The sequence below is a fragment of the Mytilus edulis genome, chromosome 13, assembly GCF_963676685.1.
Source record: "Mytilus edulis chromosome 13, xbMytEdul2.2, whole genome shotgun sequence".
Classification (NCBI taxonomy): domain Eukaryota; kingdom Metazoa; phylum Mollusca; class Bivalvia; order Mytilida; family Mytilidae; genus Mytilus; species Mytilus edulis.
The window spans coordinates 4,015,791-4,035,592 of record NC_092356.1 but is presented as its reverse complement, the minus strand read 5'-3'; the positions used below and the strand labels follow the sequence as shown (position 1 = coordinate 4,035,592).

General features: G+C 31.3%; 1 protein-coding gene across 1 annotated transcript; it reads right to left on the bottom strand.

Annotated features, from left to right (window-relative positions):
• Positions 1 to 413: 413 nt before the first annotated feature.
• Positions 414 to 7,677, bottom strand: LOC139501964 (uncharacterized). Its single transcript, XM_071291275.1, has 5 exons — positions 6,151 to 7,677; positions 3,639 to 3,771; positions 2,749 to 2,888; positions 1,578 to 1,746; positions 414 to 910 (listed from the first exon to the last, which is right to left on the bottom strand). The coding sequence occupies exons 1-5, from the start codon at positions 7,675 to 7,677 to the stop codon at positions 645 to 647; spliced, it is 2,235 nt and encodes a 744-aa protein (XP_071147376.1). The 3' UTR covers positions 414 to 644.
• Between the last annotated feature and the right edge of the window lie 12,125 nt (positions 7,678 to 19,802).

Sequence of the window (19,802 nt, the reverse complement as noted above, 5' to 3'; positions counted from 1 at the left end):
TTGAACATAAGATATCTATATTTGTACCAAAACAACTCAAGCAAGCAATGGAAGTCACAGTGGCTTAATTAGTGAACGATCATGTAGTACTACATGTATCCAAGGTCTAACAACTGATCAATATCAAAACACTCTACCATGTATGGATGGTACAAGACGAAATGGACCTAAACGTAAAAACAATCATGTCACCCAAGTGCAAAATGTAGGTGAAAGTGATCTAAATAGAAGATAATCTCGTACTGTTTATGGTCTAACAACTCACCAAATATCAAATTTACCATTTAAAGTGCTTGATCAGGCAACTTAATTGCATGGACATAACCAAAGCTGGATATACAGACAGACAAGCATATTGCCCTCCAATTTCATCATTAGGGAATTTAAGCATATTAAATGTTAACCACAAAATGCAAAATCTCTGCAATCACAATAAGATTTTATCCATTTTCAGAGCAAGTTTAACATGGATGGTGCTCTTTCAAAATTTCATCCATTACATACAGGTGCAATGTCTTTGTTAAATAAACAATAAAATGAGCAATATTTGTAAGACCTTCCATACATAATTTCCACAGGGTTTCATTGAATTTAGCCCATTTTAAAAATTCAGCCTATCAAAATTATGGAATTGTAAATACCGTCTAGATGAGTCCATAGTAAGTGTGAAGAAAAGCATAGTCATACAAGGAAAACAGCTGAGTGTCTGAAGGTAATGGAATTTCATGAGAAGCTCGTGGCAGTGTCATACAATTTCCACAAGTATTTGCAGTGGGAATAAAGGTAAGGTCTTCCCTCACTTGTACAAATATTATACTTGGATGTTGCACAAATCCTAAAACAGGCTCTTCTGACGCCCCTGTTACAAACTCCAGGATGTGTTGCAAGGATAAAGTAGTCCTTCTACCACCTGTGAAAAATAATATTTAAGTGTTTACTTAAAATGATAGAGCAATTCATCACAAAGTGCAACATGTCTAAATAACACAACTTACAGCTTTTGAGAAAATATTTAATTTTAATCGAACCAAATTAATATTTCATGGAGTGTTTGTAACTGTAACTTTTATCTGCAATTTTCAGACGTGAGAAATTCAAAGTTAATGAGTGTAAATATTTAACAATATTAAAAACAAAATCATTCTGAAAGGAAAACTTCAGGTAAGCCCCATCATAGGCAGGCTTGGAAATGGTTTAATATCTATTGATTTAGTTTGCCCATTGATTTCTTTGCATTTCATCTCTTAGGTGGTGCTCCTTATTAGGAGAAAAATACATAGACAACACTTCTGACACAAGCAAAATAGTAGAAAAAAAGACAGTTTTTCAACATTTGAAAATTTTGTGAGTCTTGTACATAGGACGAAATGAACTTTTCATAAATTTCTAAATAAATTAGTTTTTCTTTTAATTTTTTTCTTTGAAATATCTAATAAATTGATTTGACAACATGTATCAAGGAATATTTTCATTCTACATTTATATGCACTTGTTGGAAACAAATACAAACGCATATATATCTTATTTATACAGTTCCTTGTGGATTTTCTACCTTACTACTTTTACAAAATATTTACTTGCAACAACTCTTAAGTATCTCATGAAGGCAGCATAAGTGACATTTTCAAAGACTCTACTGTTTGTACAACAAAACACTGGTCGAAGTAAACCAATTACTGCTTTTAGTGTGAGTGTAGTGCTTCTTTGTCTGAACAGGTGCAGAAACATTGGCAAAATAGCTCCAACCTGTATGAAAAATTAATCTAACATCATAATTGTTAAACAATCTCTATGTTACATTCTTTATTTTGTATGCTTTAACGTGAAGATGGAAATGAAGGGAATGAAAGGCGTAAACACTCAATTAAGCCCCTTTATGGCCCTTTTTATGAAAATGGACTGGGGCCACAAATCTCAACATTTATTCTGGTAACGGGATATATAAACTATATGGAAAACACTGTGAAGTTAAGTATACAAAATCAGGGGAGATAACTCCCGACTGTATGAGTGTGTGCTTTTTGTTGTAGCCTGTTTATTGATTTTTTTGTGTACATGTAGCTTTAGCATGTTTAGCCTCTGTTGATTTTTAGGTCATTGTATCATCAATTTTTGCTCCGTATCTCCTTTATATCTATAGTATACTATGTGAAATTCATTTTGGTATATTGGAAAAACATTTTTAAATTTTAGAACTGGTTGGTTTATATACACTTTGACAGTTATATCAAAGAATCAGCAAAAAGTATTATGACAAACTCAAACAAATATCATGAATATCATTGCTCTTAAAGCCGTCATGTGACGTTTGACATTCTGTTTGATCAACGGGTAACATTAGGTCACATAGTTATATCAAATGCTGCCATGGAAGCTATAAAAAATCCTCTCATATTCATTGACATTAGTTATTTTTTTGTAATATTCACAAAATAAGATATTCAATGTAATAACATAGCTGTTATCTGTATTAGAATGTGATGGAATGTCTTCCCTTGAAAGGTAATTGTCACCTTCTGGTTACTTAGCATTTTTCTGAAGACATTCTAAGAGATCAGCTCCTCCAGTTCATAATTATATATTATTTTTCAATCATCGTAAGCGCAACAATGAAAATCATCAAACTTGAAATTGACTTCCAAAAATCTCTATTTTTATACATTTTTTTTCAATTTGAGAAACAAAAATATGAGGTTTAATACTGCATGGAAACTGAATTAATTAATCTATATCTAAATAACACTTTACCCTGACCAGTCCAAGTGAATCTAGTCCAATTCTCAGATTCTTTGAACAGATAGATTCTGGATCACTGCTGGCAAAAAGATCATTCAAAATTTCTTCCATTAAAAATGTTGGCAAACTTCCATTCTGAAGAATACTCAGTGCTGTAAAATAAAAGTAATTTTTATCGATGTATTCCTGAAGACCTTTGAATTTCATGAGAATCTTGGCTGCTGAATATTAGCGTACTGTAGAATTTAACCTTTTTGACAGAAAAAAGACAAGCCGGGTCTAGTGCTGTCTTGAAATAACTATGAGGTAAGATAATTTTCTCATTGTTAAAGGTCTTATGGTGACTCCAAGATCATTGATTGATTGATTGGAGATTTTAAGCCACTTTCAACAATTATTCAGTTATATTGTGATGACCCGTTTAAATGGTGGAGGAAGCCAGAGAGCCCCTGTGAGAACCACCAACCTTGGGTAAGCAACTGGTTAACTTGATCACATGTGGATGTGAGTTGATGTGCTCCCTTTTTTGTAATTGCCCAAAGCGGACTTTAAGATGAAGAATAACCATAAAACCTGTGTTCCATTGCTTTATATTTTACCATACATTAACTGAGATTAGAGTATGTTGCATGTACATTTACTCCATATCATTCCATTTCACTTTAATTTATTATTGCATATATAAAACATCTTGTGTGTTGGAGTTCTCTGGTGTTTGTATGAATCGACGCCTACAGGAGTGGCAATTTCTCGCTGTGTTGAAGACCTGTGGGTGACCTTCTGCTGTTGTCTGTTTTATCGTCAGGTTGTTGTCTCTTTGACACATTCTCCATTTTCATGTAATATCAAAAATATCTATATATTATTTTCGAGAACATCATTCACGCTATTGAAATATTTACCCATAATTTTGCCAACTGTAGTATAATCATCTGCCATATATGATCTAAGTCCTTTTTCAAAATACTTTTTGTAGATAGCATTCAGTACTAAGCGAAAAAACTCCTTTCTTGGTCCTCCATAGTCAGAAGCAGTCTGCAAAATGTTCACACTCAATTAAATTAACATTCATTTTCAGTCTTGCTAATCAACAGGAAGACCTAAATCTTGTTCAAAAGTTCAACATGTTCAAATGACTGTTATCAACAAGTACTGTAGTACATGTATGTGAAATAATATTTCATGTAGTATTAGTGTTACTAAAAATTTGTAAAAATGGCATTTCGAGTTCAATTTGCTGCAACACCAAATAACAATTTTTTATACATGTATATTAACTCAAGCATAAAATGTAGGTTAAGGTTATAGTCTTTTCAGCGGATCAAGCATTGTACAAACGAAAGTAAAAACAAAAATTCAGAAACCACTCCTAGCTGCGAATACATAACTCTTAAGCATGTTAACGTCACTCTTTCTTAATCTGACTTTTTTGCGAAGTTGCATTTAGATCGGGGACTTCCAATTACCTCAGAGAAAAAATGTTTTTAAACAAGAGTGCACATGCTGAAATGTCTCGCCGTCTTTACTAATCATTGATATTATGTTGATAGACCTAAATATAAAGCTTTATTACAACTGTCACATAAACTCAACATTAACCAAGCAAACAAAAAATTGATCAATGAACCATGAAAACGAGGTCAAGGTCAGATAAACCATGCCAGGCAGACATGTACAGCTAACAATACTTCTATACAACATATGTAGTTGACCTATTACTTATAAATTAAGTAAAATAGACCAAAACACAAAAACTCAACACTGTGCAATGAACCGTGAAAATGAGGTCACGGTCAAATAAAACCTGCATAACAGACATATACACATAAAATATTTCCATACACCAAATATAGTTGACCTAATGCATAAAGTATTAGAAAAATAGACCAAAACTCAAAAACTTAACTTTGACCACTGAACCATTAAAAAGAGGTCAAGGTCAGATGACACCTGACAGCTAGACATATACACCTTACAATCATTCCATACACCAAATATAGTAGACCAATTACATATAGTATAAGAAAAACAGACTAAAACACAACAACTTAACTATAACCACCGAACCATGGAAATGAGGTCAAGGTCAGTTGACAACTGCCAGTTGGACATACATGTATAGTCCTTCCATACACCGAATATACTAGACCTATTGCTTATAGTATCTGAGATATGGACCTGACCACCAAAACTTAACCTTGTTCACTGATCCATGAAATGAGGTTGTGGTCAAGTGAAAACTGTCTGAGGGGCCTGAGGACCTTGCAAGGTACGCACATACCAGATATAGTTATCCTATTACTTACAATAAGAGAGAATTTAACATTACAAAAAATATTAACTTTTTTTTCAAGAAGTCACTGAATCATGAAAATGAGGTCAAGGACATTGGACATGTAACTGACGGAAAGTTCGTAACATGAGGAATCTATATAAAAAGTATGAAACATCAAGGTCTTCTACCTACTAAAATAAAAAGATTTAAAGAAGTTAGCTAACGCCGCCGCCGTATCAGTATCCCTATGTCGAGCTTTCTGCAACAAAAGTTGCAGGCTCGACAAAAATCATGTTACATGTATGTCATGTATGTACCTATCCTTTTTTTTTCTGAGCTTACTAACACAAATTTAAACAAAATATAGGTACTGTGGATTGATGCGACACAAATGAATGCCACTGCTCTTAATTGTACAATAATTAATGACTAATACTCAGACTAAGGCTAAGCCCATAGTTTGCTGTTGGACACCCCAAAAGTCATTTGAAGCAAATATAAAATAGGCCCACACTGGCATTATGTACATGTACAATGTACTAAACATGCTAAAAATTCTGTGAAAGTTTCATTAAAATTCATACGTTTGTTTGTCGCCACAAATAGGGTACCCAATGGTGGACAGACAAACAAAACGGACAGAAATCATGATAAGCAATTCCCTACCTATAAAAAAGAAGATGTGGTATGATTGCCAATGAGACAACTACCCGCAAAAAGATCAAAATGACACAAACATTAACAACTATAGGTCACTGTACCGCCTTCAACAATGGACAAAGCCCATATCGCATAGTCAGCTATAAAAGGCCCTGATAAGACAATGTAAAACAATTCAAACGAGAAACTAACGGCCTTATTTATGTAAAAAAATGTTTTTACCCTGTTTTATGCTCACTGCCCTAGCATTTTTATTGACATTTTTGGTACGCACTTTTAACATGTTAAACCTTGGATTTCCTTCCAATCAATTCAAGGTAATAAAAAATTGGAAAAAATCCTACTTACAAAATGTACCTTCTCTATTTTTTGAAGGGTTGAAACCCTTAACTCACAAATTTGTTTTTGGCCTTAGCTGCCTTTAACAATAGTCACTTCAGCAATTAAAAGTTGAAAACATAAAAAAAAAAGATACATACCTCATTATAAAATTGAACCTCAAGGGTCTTTCTCAGATCTGTTTCTTGAGTTCCACCAATTTCTTCTAAATCAGTTTGCAAAATATTGGATCTATCAACTATGATAAAGTTAGTTGAGCCATCATGATTATCAGGTTCAGGTTGAACAGTGTCTTCATGTTGTAATTTTAGTTTTCTCCCTGTTACAATCAAACCTTGAAAATAACGCAGAATTTCCACTGGATCGTTCATTTCTGTTCTAAGACATTCATCTATACCATTTGCTATTATATGGTCTAAGTCTGAGTTCTGGTTTGACTTACAGTTAATTAGGTGTAGTTGGCTTGGAATCTGTGCAGCATTGGTATTTTCTGGACTAGCACTACATATATCAGAAAGTGGTATTGCTGTACAGAAATCATCAGCATTGACAGCAACAGCATCTGTGTTTGTGGCAGGGGCAACTTCATTTATTTCATCATCTTTTAATAAGATAATTGTACTGTCATCTTTCACTATGTTTGTGGCAGGGGCTAATACGTTAATTTCCTCATCTTTTAATAAGATACTTGTAGTGTCATCTTTTACGGTGTCATTGCAATTCAACATAGGATCTAGCAGATCATCTGAGTCACTGTTTGGATTTTCTTCATTTAGTTTTGCAATAACACATGTATTTGTATGTTCTCGGATATCTTTTACCGAAAAAGTTTTAAAGCAGCTATTACATTTAACTTCTGAGCGGGAATTACAATTCTTCTGTACTGGTTCCATATCTAAATCTTTTTGTATAGGCCTTACATACAATTTTGCCTGATTTCCTAAGTAATCCTTTAGTTTCTTGACGGACCATGTACAGTCAATAACCTGAAGGTCCCTGGAATTCTGGTTGCATTTCAACAGCTCAATCCCGCCACAACCTTTTAGTTGAGGGAACCCAACGGTTTCATTATCTAGGCCTTCAACAATATCAGAATTTATTGTATCCAACAAATCTTGCTCTGTGTCATCTGCATGAAATTTTATTTTCTTTGACCCTAAACCAGCCTTAAAAAGATTGTCCTTTTCTGAAGGGGATGGTACTTTGTCAGCATTTTTATTTGATAGACATACTACTGTTACTGTCCAAGTTCTATTGGTGTGTTTCGCCTTCTTTTTACTTTTTCCTTTAGATTGACCACCTTCCAATTCCGCTTTATCATCCGTTTCAAAATTTGCCAGGGACGATGACCTTTTCTTTGAATTATTTTTTCTTTTACCAAATAAGATATTTCTTTGTCTCAGTATTCCACATGCTAATGATGAAGTTGGTTGCGATGAAGAAGACAAATCGGAAGTCCCTTCTTTTAACTGGTCATCTTTGCTTAATTCCGACCTTACCCTTGCATATAACCGCAATCTATCGCCCATTGCATTTACACCTAATCTTATTAGCTGTGTGTCATTTAATGACAAACATGTTTGAAGGTCAATCTTCTCGCTCTCGAAATTATGTGTAACACTTTCCAAACCTAGCTCTTGTAGAATGATGGTTATTTTTTCCGCCATTGTCTTGTTCAAAAATATTGGGTTCGTCTAAAAACATGCTGCGGTACCGGTCTGCGGTTCCGGAGTACGTAAGGAAAATTTTCTACAGCATGTGAATCAAGTGGAATAACATAACGGAATTCTGTAGAGACAATACGTACAATAAAACTTGACAGAAGATAATATATGAGAGCTCTTCAACAAAGAATTTCATTTACTTATAGTTTGTCAAGAGGCAACTTGATGGACTGGCCAAAGCTAGACGCCGAAATGTGCATAACCATTTATCCTTGCATTTTTACACTTTAGCCGGAATAATGCATAGGTCAATAACAAAATAACTTGACTGCCTTTAGTCAGGGACATTTGTTTATGTCTCTGTTTCAGTTAACTTGAAATTGTGGTCTGTCAAAAAACGTGATTGCTGGAAACATCTCTCTTTTTTCTTTTTTCTTTAAAAAAAGGGGGGGGGGGGCAATCTACTTGTTTTCAAATTAACTGAAACTTAACAAATGATATCTAGATAATGAGTCTAAATGGAAAAGTATGTGATATGCGGGATTTGTTTTTAAGCCAAACCATAGTTATAAAAAATCTAAGTAATTTAGTTTTAGAAAATAGTTTTAAAAAAGAATGATTGTTTTGTTATCTCACTAAGTTACACATAGTTATTACTTTATATAGTGACGTCTCTGTAATAAAATTAACGGTACCAATTTTCTTGCACCAGATGCGCATTTCGACAATACAAGTCTCTTCAGTGTTGCTGGTGGCCAAAATATTTGAAATCCAAAAGCTTATATAAAAGATGAAGAGCTATAATCCAAAAGTTCCAAATGTAAAATCTTATTATTCAGTGTGACTTTTGTAAAATAATTAAAATGCTTTTCAATATATTATGATTTATGTTTCTTTTAATAATAAACCTCGCAACTGATATAAAAATGATTAAATTTGTAGAAGACACCCGAGCTACTGTGAATTGACAAAGTACCATCATATAATGTCAAAGTACCATCGTATAATGTCAAAGTACCATCATATAATGTCAAAGTATCATCGTATAATGTCAAAGTACCATCGTATAATGTCAAAGTACCATCGTATAATGTCAAAGTACCATCATATAATGTCAAAGTACCATCGTATAATGTCAAAGTACCATCGTATAATGTCAAAGTACCATCGTATAATGTCAAAGTACCATCGTATAATGTCAAAGTACCATCATATAATGAAAGTTTTTAACATAAGGCAGTTACGGCGTTCCATATAAAAGTATTATTAAATTTGTTTATCAGATGTTTTTTCGATGGGTCTTTGCTTATTTTTGTCATAAATTGTAACTCATAGCAATACAAAAACAGGTCCGCAATAAGTGGTGCACAGTTAGTCTCCATTCGAATTCCTATAATCTGACGATATACAGAATTCCCAAAGCGAACAAAAATGTTATCTAGTAAAAATTCAAGGGCATATATAGTATCAAAGCATGTCCAATTGACATAGTTTTTTTGTTTATTGCTACTAAAAAATGAAACAACTAGAAGTGAAATAAATCTTATTCTTCCTGATTGAGTTATCAAACAGTACATAACGCACGGCAAAGAATTAAACAAAAAACAGTCTGAGAAACGTCTAGTTTACGTTGTATATAGATATAAAAAGATGTGGTATGAGTGTCGGTGAGACAACTCTTCATCCTAGTCAAAATGTGTAAAAATGTAAACCATTATAGGTCAAAGTACGGTCTTCAACATGGAGCTTTGGCTCAAACCGAACAGAAAGCCATAAAGGGCTCCAAAAATGACCACAGAAATACTATTCAGGACCACAAGATGATTTTCATAAAACAGCAAGTGCAGGACTCGCACGAACTCCAGATTTAGTTAGGGAGGCGATATTCTGAAGTTTTTTTTCAATTATTGGTCACTCAAGCTTAGAAAGAAAGGGGAGAACATCATAATAAATACCGACCAACCACAAAAGTTGTTGCAAATTTGACCTGAAGGCGTCAACGAATTTCCCATGATGCAATTATTGCATATACATGTAAATATAAAACTATTATACCAAGGATTTGTATAGTAGCTATATACAAATCCTTGATTATACCAATTGAATACAAAAAATTGCATGCAGATGATTTTTTATATCAATTGAATAAAAAAATATTGCATTTGAATGAAAATTATACCATTTGAATGAAAAATTATACCATTTGAATGAAAAATTATACCATTTGAATGAAAAATTATACCAGTTGAATGAAAAATTATGCCATTTGAATAAAAGATATTGCATCTAAATGAAAAATATACTATTTAAATGAACAATTTTACCATTTAGATAACAAATATTGCATCTAAATGAAAAAATATACCATTCAAATGAAAAAATATTAAAAAAAAAAATTAAATATAAAATATTACATTTAAATGAAGAAATATCTCAATTAAATATAAAATATTGCATTTAAATGAAAAATATAGAATTTTTGCAACCAATACCATGCCATACGAGCTACTTGTTTTATTTACATTTCACAAAATTTAAGATTACGAAAAACAAGCATGAAATACGTCCTGTCCATACGAGACTTAATAACATAACGTCAAATGACTTCGTTTTAACCTTTACAACAATTGTGTACACTTGACGGTCAGAACGAATACAGCAGGTGAGAAAAATATAGAATAGAAAAAAAATAGTCTTGATCGCATATGAATATTTTGATCGCCAATGAGACATATTTCTACAATGTCTGTTAATTTAACTTCAGCGACAATTTAATTCTACTATCTTTTATTAAATGTCCGGTTTATTAAGCAATCGCTGAACAGGATCTGAAAATACGATCTCTTATCTGACCAGAAAGATGAAGAAGCTGGTGAATGGCCTCGCCCTATTTGTTGCTCTGCCAAAACAAACTCGAAGCAAATTAGTGCAAACAAGTAAATAAACAAATTGAAAGGCACTTGGTGTCTCTTCTGATTCAGAAATAGATTAAATCTTATGTTGTTGTTTTGTGTTTCATGTTGTTGCTAAACAATATAACACAATGCAACATATAAAACAGACATTCAGGGTCATTGCATGGTCTCATTCTGGTTGAAGACCTCTTTGATCGAATAAAAAGGTAGAAATTGAGAGAGCGAATCATAGTGTCAAATATTAATAAGTAAACTAAAAGTTATATTTGGACAGAAACATACGAATTGCAATGACCAACTTGTGTAGGATTTGTTTCAAGCGCACTAAACATACGTCGGGGTTTTACAAGTATTATTGGATCTAAAACGTTCACTTGTAATAGTTAGAGATGAAATTATAAACCATTATGCATGGAAAATATAAAAATGCGAGAAAAAAATAAGAAAAGGCGCATGCGGCGCAGACAAAATGGTGCCGTTAATGTTTCTAGGTCATTAAGGATGCATCTCAATTCTAACATGCTGTCTTAAAGCGGATTATTCCCTTCGTAACAACATTACCGATGTGACATTTGCTCTTTACCTTCAATCTATTTGGATTTTACTCCTCCAAAAATTAAATGCTTGCATCATGTGATGTGACGATCGGTTGAGAAACGCAAACTCAAGAAGACGAACGACAGTCTTGTTACAACGTTCCTCGGCAAATTCCATAAAAAGCATATCAAAAACAAATTAATCGCTATTGGTATGTGGAACAATCTGGGTTGACAGACATGCTTATATCTAAATACTCAAACAATCATCAAATTTATAAAGAATACAAGGCAGATTAACATCTGAATATATTGCATGAATTATAAACTTAATTGAAGGTTTGATAAATTCAACGTAAAATGTCTTATAGATATATGTAATAAGAATGCTATAAAAAAGAGAGAGATGTTATTCATATTCGTTTGAAATATGGTCTTTCGTCAAAATAGTGAACAACGATAAATTGAAGGTGTAAACAATCAAATCACATAAAACTGAACCCCGAGGAAAATTCAATCGGAAAGTCCATAATCACATGACAAAATCAAATGACAAAACACATCAAACACATGGACAACAAATATCATATTCCTGACTTGGAACAGGCATCTCCAAAGGTAGAAAATTATGGATTAAACCTCTCACTTGTACGACAGTCTCATCAAATTCCGTTATATTTACAACGATGCGTAAACGTAAACGTAATACTATTCATGAATGTTATTTCATTTTGAGATATATAACATACTTGATATTTGTTTTTAATATTTACAGCTTCTTATGTATGAACTGCAGTTAGGAGGCGTCAAAAACAAATTTGCGTTGTGGATTAATATTACCTACATGACCAATAATACGGTGCGTCATGTTGAGCAGAATCTCCTGAGATTCCTGTTTTTGATATGCTCGGTTGGTCAGTGTTTTTGCATTGATTTGTTTTGCCATGGTGTTTATTTTCGAATTATGCGTTTCAATACTTTGTAAAATGGTTACGAACTGATCGAGTTCTTTCTGTCTTTCCGGTTTCGCAACGGCGTTTTTGATTCAAGACAGTATGACACATAATGAACCACATTGACGATAAGAAGTCGAACGTGTTTTTATGATTACGGAAGACATCAATGATCTAAGTTTGCAAAATTCTTCATTTTGCTTCGGTACTACTAATGGCTTTTTCAAACAGCTCGACACTACAGAGTATTGTTACTTACCTGTATTAGAGTATGCAGAGGAAGTGATTCAATTATTAACACGCATATGCATTTATAAACCTTATTGCTAAAACATATTTGGTTATCGTCAGATAGTATTACTCATATTAAACTGTAGATACACATTATGTTTTTCCTTGTATTAAAAAGAACATAACTACAGACATCTGAAGCTAATAATAATCTTATTGAACACATTGTGTTTTGATTTTTGTAAGAGTAATCTCCAAAATCAGTGGACATAATTATAAACCAAATGCGATGGAATTCCAGTAGACCTTATACATGTACGGCTACCTATTATTGTGTAATGGTTTTTGGCATGACCTGTATACCACAAACATGATAAGGAATGTTTTACATGTTCTATTTTTTGTTCATCATTCATATTTTGTAAATGTTTAGTGTGTTTATTTGAAATTTTTTTTTTTTTTTTTTTTTTTTTTTTTTTTAAATTATACATACTTTATTGAAAACTTTTACATTTGTTAGTTTGATACAGAAAGTACCGGTACCTTATCCCGGCCTCGTTAAACATTAGATAGTATATTTAGAAAAATTGTTAGTAATTGTTAGTACTCAAAATTATAAAATATATATACAGTATATTATTGTGTATCAATTATTTCAATATTGATCAATAAAGTGAGAATTTTATTTAAGAGAGAAAGTGAGAAGAGAAGAGAAAATAATAAATAATTAAAACACAAATGCAAAACAAAAACAAAAAAAATAAAAACTGGAGAAAAAAAAATTAAATAAATAAATAATAGAAAGTCCTTGAAATTTGGAATTTGGCAGCAGTATTTTTTTCTTAAGATACAACATTAAATAAATTTGGCAAAGTTGGTTTTCCATTGTAAATAATTCATACAAACACAAAACAGATATCAGAGAATGTATATGCATTTTTGGCACAAAACAAGAACAAAAGACAATAAACAATAAACAACATATAACAGTATATTATATAAAAACATATATGTTGGTGTGAGAAGGCTAAAATAAAAAGCACAATAACATTACATAGGGTAATGCTAATTAAGTTGCTTAAGTGTAAATTATTCTAATAATGGAAGCCAGGGGTCCCAGTAGAGGTTGGCAATGTGAAGAGGCTTTGTTTTAAAAAATATATTCTTTTCTAGTATTAGATTTTCTTTTAGATAGTTTTTCAGCCCTGCAAAATTTACTTGATTTTCACACAGTTTTGTTCTATAGACAAAAAATTTTGATAAAAGTATTATTAAGTTTTTTATTTTATTATTTTCTGTTTTTCCTAAATTTCCGAATAAAATTATATCCATGTTAAATGGAATAATTATTTGTGTTTGGTTATAAATCCAGTCCATGAGTCTTATCCACATATCTGCTATTTTATGGCATGTCCAAAATATGTGTTCAATATCTTCAGTAACTTCACTGCAGAAAGTACATTTATCGCTTTGTTTTATTTTTATCTTAAATAAAAATTTATTTGTGCCCAATATTCTGTGTATTATTCTGTATTGGAACCAGTGGAGTTTTGAGCTTTTTGTGGAGTAAAAAGACATATTATGCACAGTTTTCCAATCAAAATTTTTGTTGAGTGTTAAGGACCATTTTTCTTCACATCTAAGTTTAGTACTGCCTTTTTCAAATAAAACATTATACATATCTTTCGAGCCTTTTCTTGATAAAAAAAATATTCTTATATTATTTGGCATAATTGGTCCTAGTGTTTTATAACAATTGTTTATGGATATATAGTTTTTTAAAGCCTTTTTATATGATTTTATTGATGAAATGACCCCATTATAAGTAAGAAAGTTTGACTTAATTTTATAAATGTTTTGGAATTGTTGAAAAGTCATTAGTTTTCCCTCATCGTTTAATAAATCATTTATCAAAAAGATCCCTTTATCTATCCAGTCTTTATAGAAAATGGATGTTGTTCCTATTTTTATGTTTTCATTATTCCAGAGCGAATCTGATAAAAACTCCTCTTCATTTTTTGGTATGAATTTATTTTGTAAATCTGTCCAAGCTTTAAAAACTTCTTCCCAAAAAGGGTTTTTACATCTTTTTGTTGGGCCTAAATAAACTAGGTTTTCAATACTAATTTTTTCAGTACTTTCTAATAGCTTATTTAGTTTTGGGTTGTTTTTTAACAACCGTCTTATCCAAGTTAGTTTCAATCCTTTTATATATTTGTCAATATCTATCATTTTCAGCCCTCCTAATTTGTGTTCAGAACATAATATTTCTCTTTTTATCTTGTCAGGTTTGTTTTCCCAAATAAATGAATAAATTTTGTCAGTTAGTTGTTTTAAAGTATTTTTGCATGGTGCTTGTAATGTTAAAAACAGATGGTTCAATTTTGAAATAATTAGTGTCTTAATGATAGTTATTTTTCCAACTGGTGTTAATGTTTGTTTAGACCAAATTTTTATTATATTTTCAATTTCTTTAATTCTTGGACCATAATTCAACAGTTCCATTTCATGCAAATTGACAGAAAAGTTTATTCCTAGTAATGTAAACCTACTGGAACCCCATTCCAATCCCCATTTTACACACATTGTGTCTTGACTATATTTTTTTTTGCCTACCCACACCACCTTTGTTTTGTCCAAGTTCATATGGAGACCAGACATTTCAGCATATTTTTGGAGTAAGCGAAGAGATGCATCTAGAGATTCAGGTGTACCGTCAAGTATTATTGATGTGTCATCTGCGTATTGGGAGATAAAATATTCTGTGTCATCAATTTTAATTCCTTTAATTTCTTTGTTCTTTCTGATTAAAATTCCTAGAATTTCAGCACATAAAAGAAAAATATAAGGTGATAAAGGATCCCCTTGTCTACAGCCTCTTTGAATCTGAAAGAAATCTGATAAAAAACAGTTTTGGGATACTGATGAGCTTATATTTGTGTAAAAAGTCTTTATCCAAAGTTTTATAGAGGGTCCAAAATTGAAAAAGTCTAATACTTCATTTATGAATTTCCATGATACCGAATCAAAAGCTTTTTCAAAATCTATGAGAAGGAGAAGACCTGGCAAATCATTTACCTCTGTATAGAATAAAATATCATATATGAGGCGAGTGTTTTCTCCAATATATCTTCCAGGAATAAAACCTGTCTGATCATTGCTAATAATAATGGGTAGAACAGATTTGATACGCTCTGCTATACAACTTGATGCTAGTTTATATGTTGTATTCAAAAGACTTATTGGTCGCCAATTTTTCATAAACTGTCTAGGTTTATCACCTTTTGGTAAACAAGTAATAATACCCTGTTTTTGAGTTATTGATAATTCCCCCCTTTTGTAACCATAAATTATAGATCTTAAAACAAATTTTCCTACATTTGTCCAAAAGAATTTAAAGAACTCATTTGTAAAGCCATCTGACCCTGGACTTTTCTCATTTTTCATTCTACGCATAGCTGTTGTCAATTCATTATAAGTTATCTCCCCTTCTAAAGATTCTTTTAAAGTATCATTTAATTTTTTAATATCAGAATCAGGTATTTCACTATTAAGATTTACTTCACTCAAGCTTTCTGTTTTAGTATACAGTTTTTTATAGTAATTTTTGGCCTCTTCTAATATTTTATCTTGTTTACAAATTGTCTCCCCTTTTTCATTAACTAGTTTGGGGATGGTTTTATTTATAAAATGTTTAGTTTCCATATTCAAAAAAAAACTAGATGGCTTTTCCCCTTCTTCAATCCATTGCATTTTTGACCTGATATAGTATCCCCTCATTTTTTCTTTCCTTATTATTCTAAGATCAGATTTATAGTGTTCAATTTCATTCAATATTTCCTCTGTTAAGATGCTTTCCTCTAATTTCTGAATTTTTTCTGATAATATTTTTTCCTCTTTATCTCTTTCCTTCTTTTTATAAGATGCATAGGAAATAGTTTTTCCTCTGATTTCTGTAAGTAATATTTCTAAAAAAAGTTGGTCATTTATTGTAAAGTGGATGTCTAAATCATTAATTTCTTCTAACGTTTCTCTATTATATACTAATGATGCATATTGGTCTTTTACTTTAAGTATAGTGTCTTTTATAGTTTTGGAGTATTCAATATCATGTAAAAGTGAGTTGTTAAATTTCCATAATCCTTTTCCAAGTATGAAATCATTCATCTTCAGATTTAATATTATTGGGGAGTGATCTGATCTATAGCTGTTGTGATTTTGTACATCAACTACATTTTGATTAAGGTCTTGGGATATTAAAAAGAAGTCTAATCTTGCTTGTTTTATGGGATTAGCTTTTCTCCATGTGAACTGTTTTAAATCTGGATTAATTTCCCTAAAGGGGTCTGTTAAATTATAAAGATCTTTTAAGTCTAGAACTTTCTCCTTAGCTTTTGGGTTATTAATATTTTGATAATTATATGTATCAAGACTTTGGTTTTGTACTAAATTATAGTCTCCAGTTATAACAACTGATGGATTGTTTAAAGTTTCTATCATTCCACTCAGTTTTATATAAAAATCTGGTGTATCTTTGTTTGGACCATATAAGGTTATTAGGGTCATTCTCTTTCCTTCGATTTCCATATCAATTCCTAACAAATTTCCTTGATCGTCTTTTTTTACTTTATGTATTTTATACTCAAAGTTTGTTGTCAATAAAATTGCTACCCCTCTTTGATTTGTAGCAAATGAATTAAATATGCACTCTCCTCCCCATAGATTTTTTATTGATATTTCATCATTTTCTGAAAAATGTGTATCTTGTAAGCAATATATATTACAGTTTTTTGATTTAAGATAATCAAAAACATCTCTTCGCTTCTCTATTGAATTAAGACCTTGACAGTTGTATGAGAGAATTTTTATACTATTATTACTCATTTTTAAATGATATTTCTATTTTAAAAAACAAAAATATGTATTTTGTTAAATGCATAAAAGAAAACCAAGAAAAAACCCATACAGCTGTGTACTTAAAGTGTGTGAATGTGAAAATATCTTTGAGATGTCTGATCTCACCTGCCATGTCTGAGAAGAATTCAAATTGTAACCAGAAAACACCAACAATGCTGCATAATATATTATACATTACTGTGCCAATAACATGAAATAGAGAAAAAAGACATACAATTTGTAAAATGTAAAAATAGAAAGAAGAAAAAAATGAGATCATATATAATCAAAAAGAGACAAAGCTAGAAAATCAAATGGTTAAAAACAAATTATGTTATTCAAAAAGTAACATATCCACTATTGTTCTATTTTCTTTTAAATAACAGAAATGATGTTCTCTATGTGTAATATCTTTATCATTAAAACTAGCTAGAGATGATTATCTCCCTTACATCATAAATCAATATAATGATTTGTGAGAGTCATTGATTGATATGATAGTTAACTCAGTCATTTAAATATATATATATATATATATATATTTCTTATATTAATTTATCCAAATATATATTTAAATACATTGTAGTAAGGTTTGTTCAAAAAGTTAAAGATAATGAAGAAAAACAATTTATTTCTTTTTTATATCAAATATCAGCCATCTATGTATGATTTGTGTGTACAGAGATTTTTTTGAAAATTTACTTGATACTGCATTGTTTTGCATTTGTGTGAATATTTTGGAACACTAAAATTAAGATTCGTTAGGCTTATATTTAAGGAATAACAGAACTGTAGTTGAAGAGTTGCCACCATCAATTGTCGATTTACAGATGGCGACACTTCAGTTGCAGGACTGTTATTCCGATTCTAATGCATAACAAAAAGAAATAATAAATAAGAGCTTGAAAAAATGTATAAATTTGACAAACAAAATAATTCCGCAAAACATTATGAATGATTTTTGCGCAAAGACTTCATAGCTAAATGTGACGTCAAGCAAATGAAAACTTACAAACTGGAGGTTATTACGTTACCTCTACGGTTCAAATTCGGTTAAATCACATTAAAACGGCTATTTCGAGGTAGGTGTTGTTTTATTTTCGATAATATTGTAGTAATCGAACATTTGTTGTTCCAATCAATTCAAAATGGTTGGTTCCTCCTTAGTAACGCCTGGTCAACTGTCGATTCAACGGCATCTTTTGGCCAATGAAACCAATTTTTACATACAAATTACATTAGAATTTATGTTTTACTCTATAACACATTATAATGAGACTTTGAACACAACAGTAGCAACGTTTAAAGCAGAATCTGCATTCCCGTCCGGAGCACCGGATGTTACCCCTAATTGTGATGGGGTTCATTTTCTTAATCTTAATTTTTCTATGTTATGTCCTGTGTACTATTAGTTGTCTGTTTGTCTTTTGTTCAAGGCTTGGTGTTGTCATTTTTTTTCCCGGTCTATAAGTTTGAATGACCCTCTGGTAATTTGTGCCCCTCCTTTTACATAGGAATAATACTGTCTTAAAATCAATAGTGGTTTATTTTGTTTTTTAATTTTGCCATGTGATTATGGACTTTCCGATTATATTTTCCTCTCAGTTCAGTATTTTTGTGATTTTACTTTTTCCTTAAGGATAGTTTTATTAATTCAAAAACACGTTATTGTATATTTCAAATACTTTAAAATAACTGACAATTATGACTTAAACTGTTGCTATTTGTTACTGCTTTTGATCCAATACCCCCGGTTTTTTTTTGTTAGAATGCTCATCTGACCAATATACATTTTTTTTTTAATTCTAAACCTATTTTGATAAAAGGGAAGTGACAATATTTTTAAGAAGGAAATGGACCATGATATGTAATTGTATATTGAACTTTTGAAGATTTGTTGCGTTGAATAAACGAGTGTCTTCGGACGCAAGAAATTATTAAACGTGTAAGTTTCAGTTTTTTGCACATTTCTATGTGAAACATAAGAGATATTTAAAATATATATAAAATTGTTTAATTTGTGGACCAAACGTAAGGCGTCATTTACCCTAATTCTGTATGATTAGGTAAAATATAATTGATAATGGAAAAGGGGAATATGTCAAAGAGACAACAAACCGACCAAAGATCAGAAAACATTCGAAGTCCACAACACAGCGAAAAAAGTTCTGCACCTTAAGGCGGGATTTAGCTGCCTTCTAAATAAAAAAAAATGTTCTACTTCAGTGAAAATGGACGTCATTCTACATTCCAAACATAAATGAACTATAACTAAAGAACATACAAAACTAACAAGAGATAGAGGATCCTGACTTTGGACAGGCGCAATAACGCGACGGGATTAAACTTGTTTTGTAAGATATAAACTCCCTATTCCTCTAGTCAATTTATAATAATCATACACACAACAATACGCACAGTATAACTCAGTTTTAAGGGAGATCGACTCCGATGTCAGAAAAGGTAACAAAAGAAGCTAAGCAAATTGATAATAATACATAAATCAACAAAAACTACTAGCAGTTACTGAAATGCCAGCTGCAGATTTCAAGTATTCAATTTAAACAAACACGTTTTTCGTTATTGTGCAATCAATT

Excerpts from the sequence above, each read along its gene's own strand:
- LOC139501964 (XM_071291275.1), bottom strand. The coding sequence starts at position 7,677 with ATGGCGGAAAAAATAACCATCATTCTACAAGAGCTAGGTTTGGAAAGT. Across the intron at positions 3,772-6,150 it reads AGGTTCAATTTTATAATGAG|ACTGCTTCTGACTATGGAGG; the intron begins GTATGTATCTTT and ends AACATTTTGCAG. Across the intron at positions 2,889-3,638 it reads TACAGTTGGCAAAATTATGG|CACTGAGTATTCTTCAGAAT; the intron begins GTAAATATTTCA and ends TTTATTTTACAG.